Source organism: Triturus cristatus, chromosome 1_1, assembly GCF_964204655.1.
Source record: "Triturus cristatus chromosome 1_1, aTriCri1.1, whole genome shotgun sequence".
Lineage (NCBI taxonomy): Eukaryota > Metazoa > Chordata > Amphibia > Caudata > Salamandridae > Triturus > Triturus cristatus.
Genome location: NC_140579.1, coordinates 1,157,538,422 through 1,157,558,329, shown reverse-complemented (window position 1 = coordinate 1,157,558,329; position 19,908 = coordinate 1,157,538,422). Strand labels below are relative to the sequence as shown.

The 19,908-nt window shown below is 43.4% G+C and overlaps 1 protein-coding gene across 1 annotated transcript; it reads left to right on the top strand.

Moving 5' to 3' along the window:
• Positions 1-9,513: 9,513 nt before the first annotated feature.
• LOC146871782 (uncharacterized) lies at positions 9,514-15,404 on the top strand. Its single transcript, XM_085599777.1, has 5 exons — positions 9,514-9,814; positions 10,784-12,424; positions 12,529-12,608; positions 14,361-14,664; positions 14,981-15,404. Exons 1-5 carry the CDS (start codon positions 9,574-9,576, stop codon positions 15,097-15,099), a joined length of 2,385 nt encoding a protein of 794 aa, XP_085455903.1. The 5' UTR covers positions 9,514-9,573; the 3' UTR covers positions 15,100-15,404.
• The last annotated feature ends 4,504 nt before the right edge of the window (positions 15,405-19,908 follow it).

Here is a 19,908-nt window from a genome sequence, read left to right as displayed (position 1 = left end):
TCGGGCCCTTTCTTCATTTTCTAATGCTGTCCAGTCTATCTTTTGGTCTCCTACCTCCCACTCTTTTTCCTTGAGTTTCTCATAAATGCCAGCAGGCATTAATACCTTTAATATTGTCATAATGTCGGGATAGGTATACTCTCCCATGAGTAACATGTCTTTAATTTCTCGGTGAAAACCCGCTGGGTCTTTGTCATGACTGGGTACCACTTTCTTCATTTCTAACAATTCTATTTTCGATATGGGCGTATATACATATACACGTTTAAACTGATTGTCCTCGCCCTTTATTGGGTGTACTTCTCGTAAGGGATTCTGTCTGTCCATGTAATACGTCGTTCTTTCCTTGATGGGCAGAGAGACACGTTCTGGGCATACAAAAAGAATGTACTGCTTTCTTGATTCTAGTATTTCTCTAATTAACTTAGTACCTGAACCTCTCCATCTATTCGTGAGTAATTCAGTCAATATATCAGGTAACGGACCAGGATCGGAATGTTGACTTTGATAAAGTATAAGAAGTTGTTGAATCATATAAATCCCAGCTAAACGCTGTTCATCTGGGGTGAGGTTCAAAAATGTGTGTGCTACTGTATCATCACCATATTTTCCGGGACTGTCAGCCCAATGAACGGCTGACCTGGCTAATTCTTGTTCATCCATAGAATCGAGTAAATGATAACCCCTTCGTTCTCGGAGTAATTTGTCAGCGGCTTGGAACGAATGCTCGGGGGACCTTAGATTTATTATAGGTGTTTGGAAATTCCTGTTATTATCTGGACATATCGGACGTATCGGGTCAGTGAAACATCTAGTACTATTACAAGATCTTCCTCTACCTACATAGGCTATGGTTTCTGACTGTCCTGTGGGCAGTCCTGATCCTTCCTCCTCCTCATCTTGTTCAAACTGGTCTACCGCTAATCTCTCTTCGTGTAGGCGTTCTATTTCTTTACGGATCTTTCGGCACATGGCTATTATACATTTTTGCCTATCATGTCTCCCCTCTGATATATTCTGGCTCCATCTGGTAAGAATTTGCATTGCTTCCGGGTCTACCCCCGGTCGGTCTTGATTTCTGATCACACAATTTATGAGGAAACGTAACAGTTCCCCCTGTATCTCCACTTTCTGGTATTCCATAGCTCTGTTAATACTTTCAGAATCTCGCCCTGTTTGGACAAAATGATATATATTATCTAGATGCACAGTCATTCCTGGTAACTTCCCCAAATACACCGCGGCTCGTCTGATACGTAATGATGCCATGATCATTTCGTCCTCTTTGCCGGGCACAGGGTCATATCTACAATCTACAAGAAGTTCCTTAAGCGTGCGGGCATTTATGAGTTTGGGGGTACGTGGATGTGCTGTTTCTTGAAAAGTAAGTTTATTTATTCTGGGTGGCGTAGAAAAAATGTTGGTAGCACCTCCGGTAGCCCCATCTGGGGTATCGGGCGTGAAAGGATTCGTAGAACGCGATACAGCAACTATAGGTGTGGACACAGCTATAGAAGTAGCTGTAGGAACAGACGTGGAAACAGATGTGCTTGCCGGAACTGGTGTCAGGGTTTGATGCTGTAGGGATACAGATACAGGGTCTTGGCGTTGAACCTCCCCGGCAGACGATCTATGTGGGGCGGGGTTAGCATACTCGGGAGCTGCTTCATCTAAATATGAGGAAAGAAAAACATCTTCTGCTGTTTTAGGATGCCCCTTAGGATGCATTTTTATTGGGAACAATGGGGGTGGCAAGTCTTTTGGTATCTCCGGAGTAGCCTTAGGTAATCCCTCGGCCAGAAGGGGATACATACCATTCATAAGGGCATTTCTTTGTCTGTCTACTTGTTCTGATTTCACTCGTGTACCTTCTTCAATTAATAGATTTTCTCGGACTTTATTTGAATTTTCCTTACTCTTCTCTTCCTGTCTACGTGCTTTTTCTGTACGTCTATACGATTCTTTACGCCATAATTCAATGGCGTCTTTCTGTGATTGTCTAGCTTTCCTTTTCCATAATTCTTCCTCTACTTTCACGATGCAATCTGCATCCCAGGTCCCAGCTGCGGGCCACCTCTGACTTTCTGGTAATTCCTTAGTGTAGTCTACCCATAGATCAAGAAATAATATGGCGTCTAGGCCATGTTTATGATACATGAAGTACCCTGGAGTGTCCCTAGGAGGAATGGGAACAGCTTCTTCGAGTACCCCTTTTCTAGTTGTGATCTGTCTTAGTTTCGAAAAGAGCGGCATACTGAGAACTGATCTGATACTTGGTCTTGAACAAACTTAATACAATAAACACATTAATGAACAGTCATTCACACCACAATATGCAGGACGTATTAACACGTTTAACATTTAACATTTAAATGAGCAACAATGATGATGACGATTCTAAGGAAACTTAATCACTGAACATAATACTCGGCATTAACTGAATTTATTCTGAATTTATATACTTGATATACTAGATATACTGCTAAACAGTACAGATACACTGCTAAAACAGTGCAGACCGGATTTGTGTACCCAAACCCGTTTGGACCGGCACAACCTATGTGCACGTCAGAACGCCTCCCCAGTAATGGTACTCACCGGGTAGCTCGGAACGGAAGGCCTCGGAACGGAACTGAACTGAACTGGACTGGACTCGAAAACTTCGGACACTTCGGGACATCGGAAACCTCGGAACTTGGTGGGCCTCTGTATACCTCGGATCTTGCTCTCTCAGCTAGGCTCTGGTCGGGATACTTCGCACTTCTCACCGCCTCGTCTGGGTGTTGATCGCAGCCTCAGTCGCCCCCGTTTGACCGGAGGGAGATACAGGAAATCCTGCTGGTACGCGTTTTTGTCCGTCCAGCTGTGGCAGGAGACCGGGCCTGCAACGCACCGCCGGCGCGTGAGATGAGAAAGTGTCCCTGTTCGGGCGCCATTCATGTGGTAAATAATTTAATTACCGGGACTTAATTTGATACAGAAAAATAATAAATATAGCTCAGTAAAATAAGAGGCAAAATCCGTGACATTAGAGGTTCGGAATGGGCTTTATTCCAATGGACGATTCGAATCGGTGACTCCAGGTTCCATCACCACGGAGGTTCAGGAAGTGAAGTACATACTTTATTGATAAGTAATCACTTTTATACAATAGGCATTACATTGAAGCAAATGCAAGAGGCGTAACAATTGATAGTGTAGATAAAACATACATGCGTAGCAAAAGTGGGCGTAACTGGGTGTGACTAAAGAACGTCATCAGGTGTGATGTCATAATAGGGTGGTTCCATGAAGGAATTTCGCAATGTCAGCAGAAATACTTGGCAGAAATGCGCGCGCAGCAGCATGACGTATGATTGACGTGCGGCTAGGGGGTGAAGGGGATTTGACATTTAACTCTACATGTGGCGACAGATGTCTGGTGGGTCAAGTCAACCTTATCCCAAATCATATCTAACATCCTTTGTTTAAAGAACTATGTTATCCAAAAGAGAGGTCTCTTAGAGTAGAATCTTATTCTATACTGACTATACTGACTGTTAGTGCGTGTACAAGCGTCTAAGTGTCTACACTAGATGCGAGGGCGAAAGTCTTCCATAATAATAGGGCTATGAATTACTTGCATAAAGACAGAGAAGCCGGGCCTTTGCTTGGTAGCTGGAAGACTGTTTACTTAAACTACTAGACAGGAATGCATTGGGCAGGGAGCGGAGCAGATAATTTCGAAGGTGAAATACAGTTTTTGGCAGGCAGCGAGCTGATGTCAGGCACCGTGAGCCACGCAGAGAATGAGGACAAAGTTCATGGATACAGATGCAGGCTCAGACTGGAGCTCTCAGAGGCAGAAGGCAGGAAAAGCTTGATGGCAGAATCAGGGCCTACTCGCCTGAACTGTAAAATGGCATAAGTGAACCATATAAAGCCGGTGGCCTTTCGTACTTAGGAATGGAATATCCGGCCCATTCATGGCGGATCTGAAAGAGGACATGTTAACGGTGGACGCACATGTATTTGCGTCTTCATAACTGGAACTGGAGGGAACATACATGTACTTGTGATTTATACATGGAACCGTTGGGGTCCAAGATAGGGGACATAACTGATCAGAAAAATCCATATTTCCACAGCGCGTTTGGGTTATTTATTACATACATTTTTGAAACCCCCGAATTCGAGTTGCTGGGTATTCAACTTCCACAGTAGTTAATATGGCGCGCGGCCCACTGTGTTGGCTCGTTTTAAAAATGTGTGTACACCGGAAAGGTAAGCCTCAATCGGGCCCGTGCGATGTTCTGGTTTTAAGTAGTTTTCCGTCACGTTTCTTCTCCCAGCGCAAACATATCTAAAATGACCAAATTGAGAATTGGCCTGGTTTTGGTTACAACCTCGGCTTTCTGACATCCCCTGCCACGCGCGCATATTGGGCCCAGCTGATAAGGGTGGTGGCAGAAAGCCGAGGCTGTAAAGTGGTCGAAGTGGGCAGAATTCTTTAATGAAAACCCTGACTTCGAGATTATTTGCTCCCCTGTGAAATGGATCCAAAAAAGAAAAACACTTTTGCTGGAAATGTCGTATTTAAATTCCAAAGTGCAGCATCTGGATTAAAAGGTTAAAAATATGCCAAATAACTAAATAAAGTAACAGGGTCGCAGCAAACTGGCCAGATTGATTTTATTCACACACAAACCCAATAGCACCACTTTTTCAGAGTTTGCCAGAGAAGCGCTTTTTTTGTTTGCTTTGTTTTCCCTGGGCTTGCAACAATAGTGCATCAATCCTGGAGGTATTGCAAAGTGTGGATTGAACAAAATGTGTACTGCGCTCTGTGTGCAGGCATGTGGTCTTTTTACCTGCTGCTTACGTTTTGTAAGGATATAAGCAATGGATATTGAAATGGGTCAGGGCCCTCATGTACTTAACTTTTCAGGCATATCCTCCGCTTCTAGGAAAATTATTTAATCTTCCATGCCTAAAAAACAAAGGAGTTATGACCTTGTGTAATGTAACTGGTGTCCATGTTTAGCGCTCCAATATCTTCGGGTCGAATCCGCGCTACATAAAACTGCAAAAAAAAGTTCAGCAAATCACGTTGTGAATTATCCGTCCGGTTATATCGAGCTTAAAACCTACCATGTGCTCTGCCACCTCTTTCTGCTGCGGTACACTAATGTAAGCACTTGAGCTGCTGGTTAAACAATCCCCAGTGTGAGGCAGAGTCCTGCAGTTGGAAGTGCATGCCTCCATCTGTCCAAACAGAAACAGATGTATGCAGCAGCACAGCTGCCCAGAAGTCGTTCTTCAAAAGGCAGATTAAAACATCTGCCAGAAACCACTTACGAGGCCAGAGCAGGAGCAGCCCCCTCAGCTGGGCCTGTCACTCCGGGCTAAGAGCAGCAGAGCGGGCGAAAAAGGCTGCATCGCGCACGCGCGTGTTCTGATTGGGCGCTATGGCTTTAATATTTGGGCCTCCCTTCTCCCATTACTCAGCTGTTGCACGCGCCCCACTCCCACTTTAAACCTCATTTTCTTTGGTTTCTGCTCACAGCTGTCATCAGATTACGAGAAGAAGCAGCCTAGGTCACATTTTTGAGTAGATTGAGCAGGGGGATGTGATCTGTGAGAAATCTCCGCTGAGGCGTAATGGAGCACTTTATTAACACACAGTTGTGGGTTAACAACACACATAGGCTCACTGTACTATATCCTCGAAAACATCATGCTAGTAAACAGTGGGGCATATTAACAAGCCAGGCGATAAAATTATCGCCGCTTTAGCGGCAGAAAACTGCCGCTAAAACGGCAATAATGGGCTTGATAATATGCTCTATGGAATTCCAATTGAAACCCATGTTAGTCGTCCTTCACATCTAACATGGGTTTCAATTGGAAGTCCATAGAGCATATTCTCAAGTCCATTATCGCCGTTTTAGCGGCAGTTTTCTGCCGCTAAAGCGGCGATAATTTTATCGCCTGGCTTGTTAATATGCCCCAGTATCTCTCCCTCAAGAGCTAAAGCAAAATGCTTGAAGTTGATACACATTTGCACAACAGATTTTCGGATCAGCGTTAAGATGCACCAATGATTTCCCAACACACAGAGTATTTTCATGTAAATATCTGCAAGGATGTATTATTTATGCCTTACGTCCAAGGCAAGCAGAGCTTCCCCCAGTGTCTCTCAGACTGACTTACAATCAGCTACGCAACTGAAGAGGTGTATCGCTTTCTAACGATTTTATAATGTGATCGGCAAATTATTCCTGCGCCAATTTAAACAAACATGAACTGGACAGACGTGGTAGCGTTAAAAGTCACTGTATCCTTCTTGAATGTATTGCGTAACTAATTAAAATTGTTATCGATTGCAATCGAGGCCAATCAAGTAGCAGCGGAACACCATAACGACCACTGAAAGAAATAGGCATATGTAGCTGAACAAAAAATAATATACTAAACAATTTCAAGAAATCTCATCTCAAGGCATGTAAATTAGATCATTCCCACACATTTCAAGAGTCGGGTGCTCTAAATCAACAGAAGCAGAGTCACAGGTGCAAGGCTGTGTCAACAAAATGAGAAGAGAAACCCAGAGAAAGAGCTTGTATATTCCATCCAACACAATGGAGTGTTCTGCTCTGCACGTCTTGTTTTCTTGAGTCACAAACTGCTGTAAAACCCCTACCTTCATGGTGGTCATTTAGGTACTACCAGGAGTAAAAGTCTCATTAGTATTCCTGCTACGACTCACGCTAACCGTGGTCTTAATGGTCACTAAAGGCAGTGCACGTGCGTTCAGGCTGCACGCCCAAGCAGGGCTCACTGGTGGGAATGGAGATCACTGATCGGATTGCAGGTGACAGCACTCACTGATTTCTGAATGGTGAGTGTGAAGCGTTAAGGTAACCATGTTGTTCCTGCTTACATTTCACATGGTTTGCTAAATTTTGCATTCCCTATGAGCGTTTGCTTTTTCCATGATGATGTTACTTTTTTTTGGTAGGCTGCATATTGCTCTAGGCTATTGCGTCATTTACATTGAGCCTCACCCTATAGCCGGCAGCAATTGGGTTGTAGTTGAAGGCAGTGTGAGTTTTGATTCATGGAAAGGTAGCTCAAAGGGTTAATGACCCTACTGCAAAGAACATGTACAATGCAGATCACAAAGTGCACATAATGTAAATAGGTCAGTGGGCTAATGCTTTTGTCAGAGAAATCCTTTTGTTGCTTGCAGTTTATAAGTTAAAATCCTAACATAGAACAGTGCGCTATTAACTCTCATCTACGAGCTGCATACAAACAGCAAGGTATAAATTAGAGCGTTATGTTTTTCCTCCAGTCTTTGATTATCCTAATGTTGCAAAAAGTGTTCTTTTGGTCAGAAATCAATTCTGATTATTAAAGAGAACCCTAAACCTTGGTATTACGTTTTAAAATCTGTTTTTATGTTTCTCCAGACCAATCACTATTATACTATACGGCCTACTAGTATGGTTGTCATGTGACTCCTACACCTTGTAGTCCTTAGTCTTATGTAACATTTTCTATACGGTGATTTACACACATATTGATTGTCTCTTAGTAATGTGTGTGATGTTAAGTGCTCTGACACCCTACACTGGTATGAGTGGCGCTGTAAATCAAATTAAATGCGTCTGAGAGAGTGTGGTTATGCAGACTTGAGGGGCGCTGTTAAACGGTGGTAGTGAGGGAATCCATGGCAGAGGTGGTCATTGGGGGGCAATAACAAACATTAATGCACAGGGTACCGCCAGTGCTAAGGCTGGCCCTGCCCTTGAGGCCAGTCTGCCTCACCCATAGGTACCTCCATTGGCCTTGTTTCAGAAGTAGTAGCTGCAACTCACAAGGGATTGGCAATGCAGAATTTGCACGCACACCAAACTAAGTTCGCAAACTTCACAATCTCTCTGCTTCATTCACAAGCACCTTTAACATGTGCTGCTTGCTGTGGGGCCACTGAAATTATATATGCAGCAAAGGAGGACAAAATTATGCCGCTGTGTTGACTAAATTATGCATTAAAAAAAAGGCTGCAGCGTAATGCTGTATGTTTTCTGATATTTTATTATTTTGACATGTGTACACATGCTAACAGTCTTTGGAAAGATTTTGCCTCATTAGTATCAGTGTAACATACAAATGCAACAGTGAGAAAGGTGATCAGTCAACCTTTGCACTAAGCCATCCACTCCGCAGCAAAACAAGTCACATTTTTATTTAACTTTTGATGCGTTTGAGCTATAAACCATTTAGTAGTTGAAATGGTCAGATCATGCAGCAGATCTTCCATTAGGAGGCAAATATGGCAGAGGCATAATTATATAGAAAACATTTTGCAAACTAGGATATTTTGCCATTCATGTTTGAACTGCCGTTGTGGAAAACGGGAGAACTGCTGATGACAAACTCCATGGCTCGGTGACAAATGGCTTGTGCTTCCACATTTTATCGTATTTAGGACATTCTGTGATTAGAAGCATATCCCACTTTGTGAATGTGTTTTAATGTCAATAACTCATTATAACCTTAAATAATCATGTGTATCCATTGTTTGATAAAACTGGGCAGTGAAATGCCAAACTAATACTAAAAATTTGGATGTTTGCACATTCTGCCCACACCTCTGGCTCTGCCCACTGATCCAATCCTTGGGTTATTCCCGCCCTCTGGTTTTGGGGGTAACACCCCTCATCAACCAGGCTAGCTCGAATCCAGTGGCAAGGGAACTTGTCTGGGCATACCCTGCCAACTTAGGGTGAACAAAGCAACCACGAGGAGATGATGGACTGAGTGCTGCAACTTTTCAGACACTCACCGCCAGTCACAGATCTGTGTTGAATCCGTCATCATTCTTTAGCTCACTTCGCCACCCTAGTCTATCAGTGTCCGCTTTGTGAGTGTGGTGTTTGAGCTATGTCTGCATGGATAATTTTCGAGGGTTAATAACAGGGTAGATGCATTCCTGATAAGTTGCTGCATGTTTTTAGATTTTCAGCGTGAGGGTGTGTATATTGCTGTCTAATATGGAGCATGAGTTTCTGAGATGACATAGGAGTATCAAACTGGGTGAGATATCATATCTTTCTGAAGGCAAGAGAAGCTGTTTTGATAAGGGGCTAGATAGTTTAGAGTATGTGAATGTGATTTGATGCCTGATGGCATGTGTTTGGGTGTTTTAGGTGTGTGATGGCATTTGGGAGTATCATAGTGTTTGTGGATGTATGATTATGTATGTCTGGTGATATGCTTGAGTGTCTGTCAGTGTGGGTGTCTGTTGTGCAATGGGGACTACATTGTTGAGTGTGGAATGGGCTTGTCAATGTGTGCAAGAATTTCATGGTGTACACTGAAGCTCCATTCTGCTTAAGTGTCCGGTTCCATTTGTCAGTAGCTGAGGATTATTTTGATGGTACAGTGAGTTGAAAGCACCATGCACAAACTGTCCCATTCACTGCAGGTTACATCACAGTTAAATATTTACTCTTTCATTTACAGGGATATAAAAAGAATAAGGCAGCTTAGATTTTTTATTTTAATTCAGAACATTTGGAAGCCATGGTGCACATGACGAGGAAATCGAGTAAGGACTGCTATTGCTGTATATTTTACTATGTAGACCGATCAGTTGTGCTGCAAAGTCATGCGGAAGTCACATTTAATGCAACGGAGAAGACTTCAGAACTTTTATTAGGAGCCCGCTGTCACAGTGCCTTTGAAACATTTGACCTAGATGATGAAGGAACACCTACCAAGAAGAAAATGATTTATAAAGGGATCCTAGTCTTCTACAGTGAATGTAAGTGTCTTCAATATGTATGTTTCACGGTCCCCTTGTCAGTTAAGTTTGCTTTTGAATATTGCTGAAATGCATATCAATACTAATACCTAGGCTCAGTTACTGCTGAACCAGTTATGGCCATAGAATGCTATCTGGTTCGGCCTTTACACAATCTGTACATTGAAACACCAGTCTGCCCCTGATGATATCCAGTACCTTTCTTTTCGGTATCAAGTGAGAATAAATTTCACATATGCAATGCTCCCTTTTCCACTTTGGCTCTACGTTGTTTAAAACAGTCATCTCATCTTATGGTAAATCACCTTTTCCTTGGCATTGAAGATCTGCTATTAAAGGTACATCAAATGAAGTCTTTTCTCCTCATGTCCCATCATGCAGGCCTCCATGCTGCACTTTCGATCTCTATATTTCTATTCCCTTGGCTTATTCCACCGACTCCCAAAATACTAGTGGCATATATTCTACTCTGATCACAATCTCTCGTAAGCCCATTGGCGGCTACTACTGTAGCCAGTTCTCACAACCCTACACCTATGTCCAAAAACCTCTTTCTGAGGTGTTACATGCCTGCCCACAGCTCCATAGAAAATGACTACAAATTAAATACATAATGTAATGCAATACCTTACAAATGTGTGACCTGATTTACACATTGGTGGATGAGTACTCCATCCCAAACATTATGAATTACCCATCCACCTTATTACAAATGCATTGGGATGTGATGCACTTGCAATAAGGTAGAGAGGATCTGTCATGTACACTCCATTGAAGATCAGAATACCATGGAGCAGCAACAGACTAATTGAGGGTCCATAGTAGTTGTTCATTTTACACTGGGTACTCTAATCTCACCAGTTTCAGTGACAAGTAAATTTACACAATAGGTCATACAAATAAGTACTGTATCGCAAGTCGTTTGCAAATAGGAACATTTTGAAAATGAATTCTTTTTTTATGTTACAGTCAAAAAACAATGTGCAGCTGTAAAAAAGACTATGGATGTGTTTATTAAAAAAAACAGTATGACTTTAGCACAGGATTTGGACAAGGAATTGGTACATATGGGTAACATTGAGACAAAAAAACTGTCTTCAAAGAAAAAAGATCGAGCTGCCAGTCCATTAAAAGAGATGGGTAACATTGAGACAAAAAAACTGTCTTCTAAGAAAAAAGATCGAGCTGCCAGTCCATTAAAAGAGATGGGTAACATTGAGACAAAAAAACTGTCTTCTAAGAAAAAAGATCGAGCTGCCAGTCCATTAAAAGAGCTTAAAGAAAATATGCCAGTTGTAGGAAGTCAGAAATGCAAAAATGATTTCAATGCTTTACAAATGAATAAATCAAAGATGGATAAATGCGAAATCGAAAATTCAAAACCTGCAACCAAAATGAAAAAGCAGCAATTCGCCAGAAGCATTAAGCAGCAACAGAAGGATGGCATTAAAAAGAAAAATGTTGTTGTGACATTATTAAAGAAAAATACAACCAAAAAAACGAATTCAAAATGTGTAGATCCAACAATGCAAAGAATGTGTGAGCAATTTTCTGGATATAACTTTCAATTACAACAGAGTGATGTTTTACATACTTCTGTGACAACGAACTACACTGATCCGCCACCAAAAACTCCAAACCAGACTAGAAATTCTATCTCAGAAAGCATTAACACTGGTCAAACTATTGCCCCATCAACCAGCACTGCACCTTCAGGAACACTACACTGTAGCCCTGTAACAACAAATCTGAATCATAGGCAACTAGCAGAGTGCAATAGCTTTACTTCTGTTCCACGAGCAGGCCATACGCTTTCATTCAACCATTTGACCGCTAATGGAAAACCCAAACAACATCAAGTTTTGAGCAACCCAGGCCTACAAAAGTCAACTATAGAAAGACCGGATTACAGTAGACAGGGAGTTGGGAAACACAAAGATACAACTACTTCTGCTCTAGCGTCTAACAGTCTTTCTTTCATTCAACAAACCGTCCATCAGTCAGGAAGTATACATGGTTCTGCGAGGGACTCACTCAATATTGATAATCAATGTGCAGAATTAAATCAGACAGAATTACATTGCACCATGTCGTCGCCTACAATACTGTCGCACAACAATTATTTATTGAATGCCTCGGAAGCTATGACATCTGTCTCCCCTTCAAGATATGTGCCAAGAGTCCATGACGAAACAACACAATATAGTGGATCAGAACCCACGATTCATAGCCAAAAAGATTGGCCCCAAGTTAATTCACATCCACTCCAACCATCACAAAGTAATACATCCTATCAATCATCTGTGCATCCAGAGAACCAACTTCAATCCTCTGTGCTGGCACAACAAATACATTCTGAATACAGGCCACAGCAAATGCAAGAATCGCTAATTGCAACCATCAATAAATCCATTAACATAGCCAATGGTGAAGAAGATCAGATATGGGAGAATCTCGGCAATTGTCAATCTAATGAAGATGATTTTGACAACGATAATGAACTGTCTGACCACAGTGAGGCAAGACCTAACGTGTACAATAAAAAAGATCACAGAGAAACCAATAGAACAAATGTGCAAACACATATAAATCGTGCTAATGTGATAGCTGGTAAGTTTAAAGTCTTCTTTTGTATATGCCAACTTAAACTATCAAATGATTCATGAAATAAAACCAATATACATTTAAATGTACATATATTTGCTTTTTTGCAGCACTTGGGATTGACCTAAAAGATCTCCCAGTGGTGACAAAGGCTATAAGAGGTCTCCTGAATATCCTTTCAGAAACTAATGTAAGTTTGTTCTTTGATAATTGTTCAGTTATTTGTATTGTATGCTTCCAGTTGCTGTTGTGAATTTAAAATTATATACGCCAAATTTTTAAAGTCACGTGCAGTGAATTCTCCACTTTGTTGTCCCTGCGCACTTATAACATTTTACCCCCATTTCATTCCACCACCCATTACCACATTTTTTATCCTCCTGGATAGCTTATGCAGATTTATATGCAGAAGCAAACTGTGTAGTATTTTTATTTTATATTGGCATGTTCACTCCATTGAAGATCAGAATACCATGGAGCAGCAACAGACTAAAAACACTATAGCTAGCCCATGGTGTATGATGTCACCTGAAACTCAGTGTAAATTGTTCCTATATTGCCATTCTATCACCCCTGATATATGTATAAGTTCATATTCACCCATACAAAAAACTTGATATCAGTTTCATAACATTAATATGTACATGGTGGTGTTGCATATCTCTCTATCTTTACCTCTCTAAGGGACAGATGTACGACCATAGCATTTAGCGACTCGCAAGTTGCGCACAATTGCGAGTCGCACTTTGCGAGTCACTAAATACTATATATAACAGTGTCGGAGACACTGTTTGTGATTCCCAATGGGTTTGCAAATTGCATGCCTCATCAATATTCAAGAGGCACTCGCAATTTGCGACACCATTGGGAATGGCTGGATCTCCCAGCTATGGTGGCCTGCTGGGCTCCGCAAACCTCCATTTCTGAGACTGCTTTTAAATGAAGTAGTTTAAAAAAAAAAAAAAATGCAGCCGCGGATGCATTATAAAAAAATGAAACTTTTTTTTAACATTTTTTTTAATGGGAGGTAGTGTTGAGATTCCTATGGGTGTGGCACCAGCGCTCGGATGATGCTCAAACTGTTATCAACGCATATTGTGGTTGCAAAACATTCTTACATAGGCCTTTGACTCGCTATTAGGAAGGGACGCCCTTGGAACGTGTCTTTCTAATAGCAACTCGCAATTCCTATTTAGCGAGTCACAAAACAAATGCGACTCGCTAAATCGGGATTGTTACACTGTCCTATTACATTTTGCATGTGCAAACGGGTCACAAACCAGTTTGCGCATGCAAAATAGGGTCGTACTCTGGCCCTCTTTCGCGCTCGCTCTCTTTCGCGCTCTCTCTCTTTCGCGCTCTCTCTCTTTCGCGCTCTCTCTCGCGCTCTCTCTCGCGCTCTCTCTCGCGCTCTCTCTCGCGCTCTCCCTCTTTCGCGCTCTCCCTCTCGCGCTCTCTCTTTCGCGCTCTCTCTCTTTCGTGCTCTCTCTCTCTCGCGCTCTCTCTCTTTCGCGCTCTCTCTCTCTCTTTCGCGCTCTCTCTCTCTCTTTCGCTCTCTCTCTTTCGCGCTCACTCTCTTTCGCGCTCACTCTCTTTCGCGCTCACTCTCTTTCGCGCTCGCTCACTCTCTTTCGCACTCACTCTCTTTCGCGCGCTCACTCTCTTTCGCGCTCTCTCTCTCTTTCGCGCGCTCTCTCTCTCTTTCGCGCTCTCTTTCACGCTCTCTCTCTCTTTCGCGCGCGCGCTCTCTCTCTCGCGTTCTCTCTCTCTCTTTCGCGCGCTCTCTCTTTCGCTCTTACGAGAGTTTTTTGAAATGTTACTTGGGGCATTAAACAAGAGTTGTTGCACTCTACTGAGAAGACTCATGTTAATGTTAATTTCATATGAAGGCTAATTTCATGTGTTTGTATCTCTAATATCCATCTCCATTCTTTCAATGCAGGAAGAAACGACCTCCGCTTCAGAGATGGGGAGTGCATTTTTAGAATACAGGCAAGGGCGACTTATACAACTCATTAAGGACCCCAAAAATCCTCTTCGATACAACGATATCTTGGTAGATGCTGGCCAACTTTATAGTTTAATTGCAAGAGCACCAACTTCAAGTGATCCTGGAGCATTTGTGCTAAATCGCGTCATATCTATGGTATTCAACGATCAGGAATTGGCTAACAGCAAAGGAACTGGTCAAAGAAAGCATTCGAAGGATAGAGGCTTGAATGAAGAGAAAGTTTCTGCTTGCAGAGGTATGTTTGGATGTATTGTGTATATATATATTGAACTAGTTAACCTTAGTGTATTCCTTCTTTTTTATCCATTGAAAGTGTTTAAAGGATACTTGCCAATAGCAAAGTCCTGTGTGTACTCTACAAGAACCACCACCACTGAGGGGGATTGAGGGGAAATCAAAGGTAGTATTTTGAGTCAGTGGGTTGCAGGTGGTAAATGGAACTGTGAGGACACTGACTGAAGGATATGCTCATGACAGAAATCAATTGACCTGACTGTTCCCACCTATTAATGTATATTTTTAATGTATCCACTTTTATATTTATTCTACAGAATTTGTTTGGGCGCTTTGCAAGGAGCACCACTGGAAAGTCCCAAATAGTGACCAGCGTATCTTTAACAACAAGTGCACTAATGCAAGACGGAAATTTTCACCACATCAAACTTTATAAGCTTTGGTAATATTTGTCACGTTTCTCTAAATCTAGACTGATAATTTGATAGACAATAACTTTATTCAAATGTGATGGAGACACTTTTACCACTGATGTGCTTATAAACTTTAATTCATATAGCAATATATCTAAAAGTGAAAATGCCAAGAGACGGACCGGTTATATTTGTCACTTTTTAAAAACCTGTTCTGATAATTTGGTAGACTATAACTCCATTCAAACATCTGATGTAGACATTTTTACTAATAATGTGGTTAACAATCTGCAAGTTTCTTCTGTCAATAAAAAGTCATCTCACAGGTCACCTGCATCTCCTTCAGAGCATAAGTTAATGGCATAAAAGCCTTGTACAATGTGTTTAGCAAATTGTTTTTCTAAATTATACCATTAATAGAGTATGGGGGAAAATAAACACAGGCGTTAGAACAGTTAAGCTTTTATCTGGCGACTAATTCAATTTTGTACAATTGTTCTTTTGGATAATATGAAAACAAACAAATGTTCCATACACATCATAAAATGTTTGCTGATTGTATAACTGATGAGTTTTTAGTCCGCTTATAATCATTGACTCAAAACATGTAACAAATAAAATTTAGTTTGAAAGGCACATAAGGCATCGTTAAGAGCCCTGTGCAAGCTATCAAATCAATCACATTACTATAAATTAATCGGAGTGAATGTAACTAGTCTTCAATTAACATTCACTTTAAATTCTGCTAGTCTTACTTGAGTCTTCACAATCATTGCCGTTAGTATTCAGATACTGCTCACAAAGAATACCATTAGTCTTCAGATATTGCTCACAAAGAATACCACTAGTCTTCAAACAGTGGTCACTATCAATGCGACTAGTCTTCATTTTGCTCTTGGAATAGCAGAAGAGCTGCAAATAAACCCTAACGGAATACTACTAAGCTTCAAATACTATTCTTCTAGAATACTACTAGTCTTCTTTTAGCAATCAATTGAAGTGTTCATCATGTATTTGAAGGGTAGTTGAGTAGAACTAGTATTCCCTCATTTGCATATTTCGGCTTGTGGGCATACTACTTAGTCTTCATGCATACTAAAAGAATACTACATTTTAATAGTAAATGAATACCACTGTAAATACTGAAATCACACTAAATGAAGAGCTTCCATTTTGGTGAGGGGGGGATCAAACCGTGAGCCCCCGTGTTCCAGAGTCAGCCGCCCTGGCCGCTGCACCACACTTCTTCCCACAATTGGTAGACAGGAGTTTGCAGAAAAAAAATATACACCTCAGTAAGGCAAGTGTAATGTTAAAGAAAAGATTTTGTTTCTAAAAAAACGTTTCTAAATTTGCATTTGTGCTGTACTATACAACACACATACAACGTTCTAAAAGAGTTAACCTGTGACAAAGCATAGTATTTTGTACTGGAAGAGTGCCATTTTAGTATAAACCTGTGCTTGACATCACGTAAAACCCTTGCACTGTGGTGCCAGGGTTTGTCTGTTTCCTGAAGGCAGCCTAAAGTGCACCAGGACAGGGAGACAAAGATACATCACCACATCTTAGCTACTGAGGCACTATTCTGCTCATGTCCGTTCATGCAATGCACCACAGAAGCTTTGGTTGTTTACATGCTTTGCGTAAAAAAAATTGTACATTTAGCCCATTGTCTTTTTTCAGGTTCTCAGATTTCTCCATTATGGGAAGGCAGGCAACTGTAGACATAAGGTATCCACAGGTTTGGATGCTTTTTTGGCAGATGACTGTAGCATTGAAATGTAATGAAGAAAGCTCTGAGCAACCCAAACATAGCAATCATTGCCCATTGAGGATGCACCTTTCTTGGGGAGCTAACAGTGCCTCGTCCCAGGTCTGTAGATATCAGAAACTTTTCAGTTGCAATTCTTTACAAAAATACCAGTCAAACCACACTTCCTTCAAAACCATTTTTCTTTTTTGCATTTGGTTTGTTCCTGCCTCCTGAAAGGTCACCACGAGCAACACTTAGCATCAGGGCTTCAGGTGGAAAGAAAGTGAGGAGTTTGGCTCAAGTGGCTGAAAGAGGCCATTACATTTTTGATAAAGACTCTTCCAAATTCAAAATAGTGTGTCTGTTTATTATGTGACTATTTCCACCCATTTCAGTTTACTATGTTACTTATAAAATTGCATTGTAACAATTGCTAGAAGTGATTCTCCTTCTGCTGGCTATTCTGTGTTGAGACCTTCGTCAGGCCGGCATTGGGGGCACTTCTGCCATCTTGCCATCACCCTGGTGTGATCGTAGTCCCAGGGAGTACTTTTTTCATTGTTGCCCGCATTTCTGGAAACCCGCACCTCACCCTGGTGGGACCACAAGTCCCAGGGTGCAACTGATTCCTTTCCCGCCACCGCTCACAAGGGGGAGGCGCCACCACAGCACTTAAAGCGCTGCCTCACTCCTCGCGACGTGGGACGCTGCTGCTGGCTATTCTGTGTTGGGACCCTCGTCAGGCCGGCATTGTGAGCACTTCTGCCATCCTGCCATCACCCTGGTGGGATCGTAGTCCCAGGGAGTACTTTTATCATTCTTGCCCGCATTTCTGGAAACCCGCACCTCACCCTGGTGGGACCACAAGTCCCAGGGTGCAACTGACTCCTTTCCTGCTGCCGCTCACGAGAGGTAGGCGCCACCACCGCGCTTAGAGCGCTGCCTCACTCCTCGCGGCGTGGGACGCTGCTGCTGGCTATTCTGTGTTGAGACCTTCGTCAGGCCGGCATTGGGGGCACTTCTGCCATCTTGCCATCACCCTGGTGTGATCGTAGTCCCAGGGAGTACTTTTTTCATTGTTGTCCGCATTTCTGGAAACCCACACCTCACCCTGGTGGGACCACAAGTCCCAGGGTGCAACTGACTCCTTTCCCGCCACCGCTCACAAGGGGGAGGTGCCACCACAGCACTTAAAGCGCTGCCTCACTCCTCGCGATGTGGGACGCTGCTGCTGGCTATTCTGTGTTGGGACCCTCGTCAGGCTGGCATTGGGGGCACTTCTGCCATCTTGCCATCACCTTGGTAGGATCGTAGTCCCAAGGAGTACTTTTTTCATTGTTGCCCGCATTTCTGGAAATTCGCACCTCACCCTGGTGGGACCACAAGTCACAGGGTGCAACTAACTCCTTTCCCGCCGCCGCTCAAGAGGGGGAGGTGCCACTGTGAGAAGTTGGCCTGGTATATGCTGTCCACTAGTTAAAGTGGGCACCTTGCACCAGTCCAAACGACCCTTATTGATGATTAGGTTTAAGACAACCTTTATTGAAAGCTATCCTAATGGTAGCTATGGAGAGCAGCCTTCAGGCTAAGTCTCGAAGGAATGTAAAGCAGCTTGGTTTACCAGATTATAACCTCCTGAATGATCAAATGAAAGGAGAACCACAAAAGGAATATATAAAATATATGTCTTTTTTTACTAAACACTCTCTACTAACCTCTTTATGAGATTAGAGAACAAGGTACACAATATTAAAGCACTAGAACGACAGTAAATAGCACAATACACAGCGGGCTCCAGGGGGAGAGCGAACCATATACAAAGAAAGTGGTATAACAACCACGACTTGACTAGACACAGTGCCTAGAGCACGTAGAATCACTGGGACCCCAAGGAACCACCCAAGGTAGTGACACAGGGAGCCGCATCGTGAGCCAAGAGCCGATCTAACATCGGAGCCCTGCTAACCTACGGACTGCATTGCCCACAATCTCAGGCGAAGCTGTAACTGGGCACAGCTGATTGCAGAGAGGCCCTATATAACTCCTCGCCGCTCCCGCTGCGTGGGAGCCGCATTGTGAGCCAAGAGCCGATCTAACATCGGAGCCCTGCTAACCTACAGACTGCATTGCCCACAATCCCAGGCGAAGCTGTAACTAGGCACAGCTGATTGCAGAGAGGCCCTATATAACTCCTCGCCGCTCCCGCTGCGCGGGAGCCGCATTGTGAGCCAAGAGCCGATCTAACATCGGAGCCCTGCTAACCTACGGACTGCATTGCCCACAATCCCAGGCGAAGCTGTAACTGGGCACAGCTGATTGCAGAGAGGCCCTATATAACTTCTCGCCGCTCCCGCTGCGCGGGTGCCGCATCGTGAGCCAAGAGCCGATCTAACATCGGAGCCCTGCTAACCTACGGACTGCATTGCCCACAATCCCAGGCGAAGCTGTAACTGGGCACAGCTGATTGCAGAGAGGCCCTATATAACTCCTCGCCGCTCCCACTGCGCGGGAGCCGCATCGTGAGCCAAGAGCCGATCTAACATCGGAGCCCTGCTAACCTACGGACTGCATTGCCCACAATCCCAGGCGAAGCTGTAACTGGGCACAGCTGATTGCAGAGAGGCCCTATATAACTCCTCGCCGCTCCCGCTGCGCGGGAGCCGCATCGTGAGCCAAGACCCGATCTAACATCGGAGCCCTGCTATGCTAACCTACGGACTGCATTGCCCACAATCCCAGGCGAAGCTGTAACTGGGCACAGCTGATTGCAGAGAGGCCCTATATAGCTCCTCGCCGCTCCCGATGCGCGGGAGCCGCATCGTGAGCCAAGAGCCGATCTAACATCGGAGCCCTGCTAACCTACGGACTGCATTGCCCACAATCCCAGGCGAAGCTGTAACTGGGCACAGCTGATTGCAGAGAGGCCCTATATAACTCCTCGCCGCTCCCGCTGCGCGGGAGGTGCGCGGGCGCGCGCCGGGCGAAGCCCGGGCCAAGGGCGGGCCCGTTTGAGCCCGTTAGAGGCCGGAGGAGGCTGGGATGGGACACCCTCCTGTATAGACACAACAAGGTCAGT

What these genes read in the sequence shown, in the direction of transcription:
- LOC146871782 (XM_085599777.1), top strand. Translation starts at nt 9,574, where the DNA reads ATGGTGCACATGACGAGGAAATCGAGTAAGGACTGCTATTGCTGTATA. An exon ending in CCTAGTCTTCTACAGTGAAT is followed by an intron (nt 9,815 to 10,783) that starts GTAAGTGTCTTC and finishes TTTATGTTACAG; the next exon opens with TCAAAAAACAATGTGCAGCT. An exon ending in GAAAGTTTCTGCTTGCAGAG is followed by an intron (nt 14,665 to 14,980) that starts GTATGTTTGGAT and finishes TTTATTCTACAG; the next exon opens with AATTTGTTTGGGCGCTTTGC.